The sequence below is a fragment of the Cariama cristata genome, unplaced genomic scaffold, assembly GCF_000690535.1.
Source record: "Cariama cristata isolate BGI_N322 unplaced genomic scaffold, ASM69053v1 scaffold7947, whole genome shotgun sequence".
NCBI lineage: Eukaryota > Metazoa > Chordata > Aves > Cariamiformes > Cariamidae > Cariama > Cariama cristata.
The window spans coordinates 46,973-56,966 of NW_009626005.1; the positions used below are offsets into that span (position 1 = coordinate 46,973).

Sequence of the window (9,994 nt, forward strand, 5' to 3'; positions counted from 1 at the left end):
GCAAATCAGGAGCTAACATACACAGATCTAACTCAAAGGCATCCATCAACTTTCAGTATCCAATCTGAAACATTCAGATTTACTTTTTTAAGGATAAAGAGAATTCTATAGCATTTTACCTATTGAAACAATAGCTTCCACTGACCCAGGCAGAATCTGTGAGACCTCAATACTTCCGTAAGCAAACCCCTCAACATGTGAGAGAAAAAAGAAATTAAAACGAAAGAACAGACAGTTGGCAAGCAACTGAATACTTCGGCTTAGGTAACATTATCAGGAAAACAATGGGCCATGCCACAGAGTACAGGATAAAATCCTGTTATACAGGAAAGCATTCAACTCATCTACCAGTCTTTTGCATCCTTTCCCACCCCACAAGCTCTTACGTCTTTCACAAGGTATCTTTCAAATAGTGAAACACAGCAAATTGTAGCCTACCAGGAAAGAATACAGTTTCATATAAAAGCAGGTCCACCTTAGGCACTAAGACAGAATTCATCTGGAAAAAATGTGATCATGCATTTAAAAACTTTATCATAATACTTAGGCAGAACAGGGCCAAATCAAGTTTTCATGGATATCATCTTTACTTCTGCAACTTCTTTACTTTTTCAACATATGAATCTCCAACTGATGACAGTCAAATGATGTGACTCTAATCAGATACTGCTTTTTTCATTGCATTCACACATAGAGGTTGCTCCAAAAGCAACGTTTCAATCGATTTCTCTGCCTTCTGTTCTTCAACTTAACATTGAGGTGGTAGAGGCTTTCAAATTAGAACTTACTGCCTTACACACAAATAAGAAAGGGAAAATTTTAGCTGTATGCCTGGAGTAGATAGAAGTGATTCAACAAACTTAATCTTACTTTACATCTCAGATTTGTAAAATACTGTTCCTTTACTTTTATTAAGTTCTGAAGCCAGAAGCTGTCCTCAATCTTAAAGTGACTCTCCAGGTTTGGAGGAATTCCAAGTGGGAGATTAGCAGCCTGCTCAAATACAGAATATAAAACATGTATGTTTTGTTCATTACTTTTCATACACTCTTAAATGCTGACCTAATGTAAAATTATCAATAACATAAAAAGCTGAAAAAATAGGTCTATTCACTTATGATTTCTGCTTAATAAGCAGTTTAAAGCTGAACATATTCTTTATTTTTGTAAAAAAGCAGCAACAAGATCAATGTAAGTAGAAACTAAAAGAACAATATCCCACAAGAGATGCAACTCACAAGAAAACCCAAGAGGATTAAATTTACATTTGCTCTAATTTCATAAACATCTGGAGTTCAACCAGGAATTAATGCAACCCTGTAAAGACATTATACTCCTTTTCCATTGGATTCAGCAAATTTCCAGGAATTCTTATCACAGAGATGAATTAGCTGTTGCAGGAAAATTGCAGGTTTGACACGTAAGGCATGCTATGTAAGTAACAGTTAAACAGAATTTTAAAAGTAAAGTTTTTAGAAAATAGCAATTAAGCAACAGAACACGTTCATGCACTTTTACAATGCCATAATTCACTTGCATATACAAAAAAAATTCTTTACAAGGTAAATTCCCTTTATTGAAAACGCTAAGTTACACTAGGAGATAAAAACTTGGAGAGTTTTTATGTTAATTTTTTATCTCAATTTATTTTTTCACAAATTAGGTTAGCACTGTTTTGTATTTTGATTTCACTGAGAAAAAAAAAAAAAAAGAAAAAAAAACCTAGGATTTTTTGGCAAATACATCTCATGAACAGATTTCCAGAAACTGAATGCTCAGGATGAATTTACCAATCAATGCTAAGAGCTTATCATTTAGTCCTAACAACAGTTAACTATATAAAAAAATCCCTACAAGAAAGAAGATAAAGTACTAACTTGTGCAAGACAAAAACCTGAATATCTCCGGGTTTGTGATCTGTGAACTAATTATGGGAAAAATAACTGATTCCCTAAGTAAACAGCAAACCAAACCAACTTTTGTTGCAGGACTCCCTACTGCCTAAGAAGGGACCGGAGCTGAGCGTTTCCCTTCCGTCAGGGCAAGCATAACAGCTCCTCCCTGCATGAAATGTCTGCAGCCCAGACCACCGCTGCCCCCTCAGCGGGCATTTTTCCATCACAGAGCTGCCTCATTCCATAAAACCCACCAAGGAGCCCCAAAGTTACTGATTACCTGCCAGCAAGTCCCCCTACAGTACCGGTCATGTAAGTCTCATTTTCTTCGGGAACAAAACTTTAAGGAAAAAAAAAGTTTCTTCATCCAGTTTTGTTTACTGTTAGCGCTTTACAAACATATAAACAAATCGGGATTTACTATGTTCGCCTAAACAGAAATTACATCATATCTTCCTTCTGCAGTATCGTATGTTATCTTCCTACTGCAGAGTATCTACTGCTCTGTAACAACCATAAAGCGTTTAGTTTTAATAGCAGTTCATCCAGCAAAGCTCAGTTCTACTTTCCAGTGTGCTGTGCTAGCAAAACAGTAGCATTCAAACTAACAACAGGAATAGCAATAAAGGCCCCAGATGTCCAGGAGGAATGCAAGTGCTGAATACAAACTCAACTCACTGAACAACACAAAATTATCTAACGACCGATCACCGAACTGGCTTGAAGAACTAAAGGATGTGTTATCTTGGGAAATGGAGGGAAGTCAGTGGATTGCAGACGTTGATCAGACGATACCTATCCTAGCTACGACACCACTAAAATGATAAGCCTTAGGGATGTGCTGAGAACTGGACAATTTGAAGAGCCTACACATTCGTAAAAAGAAGAAAAAAAACCAACCCCACGCCAAAAAATCCTACTGCAATAAAGTTGGCAAAGATAGCCAAAACAGTTTATGCAGCATGCAAGCAAGAAACAGCTGCATTCAAAGAAAGTGAAAGTTAATCAAGCTGATCTCCAAAAGCTGGACAATGATAGAACTGACTCTCATGTGCATATGAATTCTAAGAGAGATAGAACTACACGATCATTTATGTTTCACAGAATTTTTTTCTCATTCAGTTATCTTTAATTTTTTTTACTGTGATGGAGGAGACAGCATTTTCCCTGACCTTCCTCTCACTATGACTTGTAGATGAAATCTTTATAAAGTATTTCAACATGAGCTAGAATGCTAGGATGATAACTTTAGGTTAGACAAAGTTTGGTAAAAGTTACAAGCAAACGAACACAAAAGTCTTATCGAGGAAAATGCAGATCAATATTAAAGGACTGGTTTAGAATCTGTTGGTCACACACAATTACAATTTTGAGCAGCAAGAAAAATCATCCGCTAAACTGCAAGAACCCCTCACTTTAAACCCCTGCCATTGACTTATGTCACTTGAAATAATCCAACTTCTAGTAGTTAATTACAAAGGTCCTAATGCATCCTGGAAAAGATTCTGGGGCCTACCTATACACAGTGCTATTCATGAACCTTTATTCCTAAACTGTAGCTCTCTGTTGCAGTTTCACTTAATCCACTTACAGGAGAAGGGCAAGCATTCATACCTACTAGACATTACACTTAAGAACTGATATCTTACCTAAATTTGCACTGGGTTCACATAGAGACTGAAGGACTTCTGACTGCACAGCTCCTGCAACATGCTAATTTTTTACACCTCTGAAAAAAAAATATCAACTTTCAACCTCTCTAAACACCTCTATGAATACGATTTATTTTTCCTTACATATTTTTGTGATAGAAAAAACAGAAAAATGAGAGAAAAGAATTGCATAGGAGAGTTTTAAAAGTCATCTTTTTCATGAAGGTAGTAGTAGCCCTTACATATTTCTTCGATCAAATGTCAAAGCATTATTCAAGCAGAACATGAAATACTATGAAACTATTTTAACAATACTGGAAAACTGACTGAATCAATTAACAGAAGACCTGACTCACTACAGTTGCTCTTTTCCTCACTATTTACACATACAATTTAGAACTTTACAGAAACCGAAATACAAATACGAAAACTAAGAAAAAGAAAGCAGAAAAAAGCAAGGAATTAAGAGCACTGTCTGACCTACCAAAATCCCTCCATCCCCTGTTTAGCACTGAAAGAAAAAAATAGAAATCCCATATAAATCAGCTCAGTTAATACTGATCATTGACTGGTGTTCTGAAGAATATCTTTGTTTAGGTAAACCCTGCCTCGCCTGAGTATATATGCATGCTGATAGTAATTGATACAAATGACTCCAGCTATCACAAAAGCTTCCATTTCCACCTTAAGAGCTCTACAAGCAATACTTCATTAGATCCAGCTGCCTAAAATTCATAGTAAAATTCAACACCAAGAATTGCAAAAATTACAACTCTACTTGGTCAAACTTCTCATTTTCCCTCCCCATATGTATCTAGGAAGCTATAGGGAGCCAACCTTCAGACACTGGCCAAAATTTTGATGTCCTGCTTTTGTTCCATGAGTCCAGTGCATTTATTCCTTAGGAAGTACTAAAGATCTTGAAGAAATCTTGGCCTCCGCTCTGTGAACTGAACTCTCAGCCCTCCTAGTTTTTAAGTGCAACTATTGCCAAAAGTCAGAGAAATCACCAAAATTGCATGCAAGGAATGAATTTCCTCTACCTTCTTCAAATACATATGACCCCTCTCCATCCGTACAAAAAGCCATGCTGGACCTATCAGCTCCAGACTGCTAATGCCCAGTAACAAACCTTCTGTTCCACATCAAGCTCATTGTGAAGCTAGCCAAAAGCCTACTCTAAGTTCCCCTCAGCAAAGAAAACATACTAGACCCACAAAATCAAGGTTCTGGCCAAAACATGAGCAGAAGTTAGCTGGAAATCATCCATCAGTCCCATTAAAACTATCAATAGGTCCCTGTGAAAGCTATCAAGAGGGTCATGGGCAGATGACCACTATTATCCTGATGGAAATTCTCTACGACAATTGATCATGACCTATTCTGCCTGAAAAAGCTGGCAGAGATTTAGAGCAGTATATTGCTTTGAGTTCACTGTTGAGAAACTCCCATCACTACCATCTGTGTAGAAATACAGGTTTACCACCAAGATCTTTGACCGGTGACAAAAGAATATAAACTAAGTTTAGTATGTTGATGTGATCTGCTTTTTTGTGGCACATGATGATTACTACCAGCAGGATAATTTTATTGACTTTGAAACCTTCAATGGCATTACCAACTGAGTAAAACATAAAGGTATAAAAAGTTAGGATGGGTGTAAGGACTGTCCAACTTCTGCAAGCAAGTCATACAGGTCTTCCAAGTCACCTGTATGCCAAGTTCTTGGATGTAACACATGAAAGTATTTGAAATCATTCACAAAACTAACACACCAACCCCATCAGCAAGTTCTTGCCAGTGGACTATCAGTGAGGCAGTCCCAGTCTACACCAAGGACTTGTTTCTTAGCAGAGCTTTTATACAAACACAATTTTTATAACAAGGTCAATGTAAACCAGCAGATTTCACAGAGGATCAACACCTTTTAAAAAACAGTAGGCTCAGGAAGAAACACCCCCATCTGAACTACAGGGTTTCTACACAGTAGATTGGTTTGTAACAGAAATAGGGGGTGTGTGTTAAGAACATTATTTTTACCATTATTTTCCATATTTTATTCAAACAAAGAATTAGAGTCCAAACGTTTTTCCTTAAAGAAAAGGTAAACATGCACAGAAAAATTCTGAGACATAAAACCTAATCCCTATTACAGCACCGAGAAGGAGACAAACTCTGACCTCAACAGTATGGACTGCTTCATAATAAATGTAAAATAGTAATGAAACTAGTTACCTAAAACTTCTTCACTGAACTGGCGATATGAGTATTTCTGCCTTCATGCAGGAAGAAAAATTTGACTGTGCGAGTCGGGCAAAAACAATTCCTAGTCTCTTTGGCAAGGAAGGAAAAAAACCCCAAGCAACCATCAAACCTTCTTGCTTCCACCTCCCTTCCACGAAACAGAATCCATACACTGGAATACAGCAGCTACTATATTGGATCATAGAGTCTAGTATTAATACACTAGTATACTGAACAAATAGCAGCACACTGGACATACATATGTATATATACAGCTGCCAGTATAGTGGCCATATATACTAGTCTTGCATCTCCATCGACAGCCAGAACTACATACTTCAAAGGGATATTCAAGACTCCACAGAAGCCAGATGCAAGACGTGCTCTTGTAATATGTCCAAGAAATGGACTACATTGATATTAAACATCACGGTTAAGCAATTTCAGTAACTTTGTTATCAGTTTTCCTAACTACCAGTGATCTGGTATCTGTGTAGGCATGCAGTACAGACATATTTAAAGCTACTGGTTTATGAAATTGAAAAAATATGGTAGAAGTTGTCCTTACATTAAAAAAATATGTATCTCCTGTCAGAGGTATGTTTGATAATGTTGTATCAGAGAAAATTATAGCAATGCAGTGTATTAAATTTGAAACAACTATTAATTCTACACCAGTGCAACTGGTGTACCAGCATTTGAAATTGCTTTATTGCAGACTATTTAATAGCAAATAATTTCTCATGTATTTGAGTGACATAAGCACAAAGTGGTATGAAATTATAAATATTCTAAATCGACTTACCATCAGAACTTGTTAGAACAAAGCTCTCGGCATGGGACTGCTTCTTCCCACCTGTACTTCTGGGAAACCAGTGAAGATCTATGGGATAAATATCATCTGGAAGTTTCACTACTCGAGTAGTCTCACTAGTTAAAAGGTTCCATTTCACAATTTGGTGATCATCACTGCAGGAATATAGCTCATCAGCTGTAGTCCATCCCACACAGCTAACTAATTCTTTATGTTTAATTAAATTAAGGAAATCTAAAAATTTTAATTATTGAAAATAAGCTTACAAAATATCTCATCTAGGCTATACGAAACTGAAGGAACAGTAGGGGACAATTATTTTGATAAGATTACATGGAACGTTTTATATAAAGAAAATATGATTCTTCATTCTTTTTTTTGCTCTTGCGTCAAGAAAAGAGCTGATAGAAATTCAGGAAAAAATAAACTGTATCATGTAAAACCATAATTCTTATTATGATACATACTTATTGAAACATAGCTGAAACGTTGAGTTACACCTCTAGAAGGGCCTTAGTGCAGTCATTCAAATGTGTTGGTTTATTAACACCACATCACATAAATTGTTGACACATCTAATTTATCAGTAGGAAAATCACAATTTTGTTTACATCTGCTACATGCATGTCTTATTACAAGCAAGTAGATATAGCACTACTTTTATTTACTGTCTGGAAAAGCTTTTAACTTGTCACTACAACCAAGAAAGTAAAAAAACCTCAAAACTTTCTAGGAAAACACTGATAGCTTCTAAAGGGAAGGTATTACTCTAAGATCGTTCAACATCTCTTAAAACATTGCCCTTAAAGGCTGCACTGAATGGCAAGGTGAAGAAAACAAAATGAAAAAAAAAGCCACCTGCAATTTGCAAATATTTTATTATGACATTTATGATAAAGAAATCCTTTCCAGAAGAGAGGCTAGTCAGAATTCACATGCTTTTGTACGGTTTATTCTGAGACAAAGGATATGTTTTGGTTCCTTTAAAAGTGAAGTCTTCAGTCTCATTTCAGTTATTCAGATGGAGAACTAAAAAAAGATATGTATGTATGTTATAACTGTAATAAAACAAACACATATATAAGTACCCAAAATTAAAAAGGAAGACAAACACCAAAATAAACAGTTTTGAAATAAGTAATACTACATTAGTACTGTGGCAAAATAAGCACCAAAACAGACCTGAGTTTTAAGGGATTTCTGTTTGTACAGTACCCAATTCCACTTTTACTGATCGCTTAGTATAAACACACTGGACAATTCAAAGAACAAGTGATCCTAGGAACACATTGCTGAAACATTATAGGTTGAAACACTGAAGTTCTCTTGTGCTGACATATAGCCATGAAGGTAGCAAGGGAAAACCTGGAATTGCAAACTTTTCAAACAACTTCATGCTTAGCGAGAGCCACTGTGGGAAAATTTAGAGGAAAAAGCCATCCTATGAAAATAATCCTGCTGTGACAAAATGACACAACACCCTAGTCTTTCATCCACCCCTACCTGTAACGTCCATAATACTTTACTGCAACACAGTAATTCCAAAAGCAGTTCAATAGAGTCCACCCTCTTGTCTCCCCTTCCCTCCTGGGATAGCAAAAGCCTTTGTGTGCATGTGCCTGGACAGTGTAGACGCACTGATCCACTTAAAACTTTTTTGTCTTCCAGGATAGAAAGAAGTGAGAGCGAGAGGGAGGGAGCAGATTATATACTCTGAGGAGACCCTTATGATGCACAATGTGGTCTTCCAATCTTCTGGAATTTTTTTGCCATAAAAATTACAGTGTGTCAAACAGTTACTATGCAGAATTTAAGAAACATTAAAAGGATAAGAGTCCTAAAACATAATTTTGTGTGCCCAAAGAATAAAATAAGATAGTTTTGACCCTACTTTACATTAATTGATCAACATACATGATAGTTATTTTTATTTTTAAATAATTATATCTCTCATACTTGAACATCTAATTTCCTTCTCCTACCCTTATCCAAAAACTGCATAGGGCATCTCATCACCAAGGCATTTAAAAGGGCCCTGAGTTTGTAGTAAACTTTCACAGTAGCCTTTTAATCATGTCCTTGACTTATGTATGGCAGCAATGCCATTGTTCAGCACCTGCATATACCTGTTCAGTTGCAGGGCTAGTCTTTGTGCCACAAATTCTGAAACTAAATCCCCAAACATAAACCATAAGATTTGTATATGGCAGAAACAGCACGGAGTAAAACAGTATTAAAGATTTAGTCTCCACTTTAATGTAAGCATCTCTCCTGCTTAACCGAATATCTCACATTTCTTTGGATGCATGGATCTTATTTGCTTCTATTTTCTGTGCACACCACACCTTGCTAAACCCAGCTTTTCAGTTGCTGCTTGGTAGTTTTCGTTTATTTCTCACTTAAGAGTTTCCAGCAGGCATGTCGCTGTTGTCAGCTTCCAGCTTGCACTCCCTCCCTGCTCCCTCTACATGGGAGTTCTGTTATTTTCCTTTCAAAGACAAGACCAGAACTTTATTATAATTTTTGAAAACGGTTTAAACACTCTGTACGTGCACCTACAAGGCCGAACGCTCACCCTTATGTCGCACAGCTCACCTGCTGTCACCCACAGGTACATCCATCATTACCCATCCTAGTACATACACTACATACAACTCCGCAACCAGTCCAACAGCAGGCTAGCTGAAAGCATTTACTTTTAAAAAAGACGGGGCAAGAACGAGGAGTTATTCTGACAGGCTGCGTTTGCCTCGGCTTCTCCCAGCCTGACACTCCCGCTTGGTCCCACGGTCTTACACCGCAGCCTGACGCCTCCTCGCCCCGGTCCCTGCTCGCCTTCTCCTCCCCTCAGCGGTTTCCCCTCCGGAGCTGCTGAACGAGGAGATGAGGATCAGAGACGGCGGCGGGAGATTGAGCAAGAGCAGGGGGGGAGCGAAGGGAAAGACAGACGGCAGGATGGAAAGACAGGGCGTAGATGGCGGTGGCGGGGCAGGACCTCGCTCCTCACGGCTGTCGCTCCCCGCTGTGAGAGAACCGCAGCGCCCCCCCTCAAACCCGAGGCACAGCCTCAGGCACGACACAGACAGCAAAGCCCGCTCGCCGGCCGTGCCAGCACCCCCTTTTTCCTTCAAAGTTTCCAGCTTCCCAAACAGCACGTTACCCGCCCCCCTCGCCAGAAACCGTCCTCCCTCCGCCGCGCTTTCTCCAGACGTGCGCCAGTGCCCGTTTCCCTCAGGGCCGTCCGGAGCCGGGGATCGGGACTCCCCCGCCCTTACCTCGCCGCCCGCCTCCCTCCGCCGCGCTTTCTCCAGACGTGCGCCAGTGCCCGTTTCCCTCAGGGCCGTCCGGAGCCGGGGATCGGGACTCCCCCGCCCTTACCTCGCCGCCCG

General features: G+C 38.8%; 1 protein-coding gene across 1 annotated transcript in view; it reads right to left on the bottom strand.

The window, feature by feature from the left end:
* The window catches only part of IFT80 (intraflagellar transport 80), a 52,028-nt gene extending 44,415 nt beyond the window's left edge, over positions 1–7,613 (bottom strand). The window contains exons 1-2 of the mRNA XM_009703837.1: positions 7,577–7,613; positions 6,597–6,818 (exon numbers count right to left, since the gene is read on the bottom strand). Coding sequence (XP_009702139.1) covers positions 6,597–6,818; positions 7,577–7,613 — 259 coding nt within the window. The remainder of the gene's footprint in view (positions 1–6,596; positions 6,819–7,576) is intronic.
* Between the last annotated feature and the right edge of the window lie 2,381 nt (positions 7,614–9,994).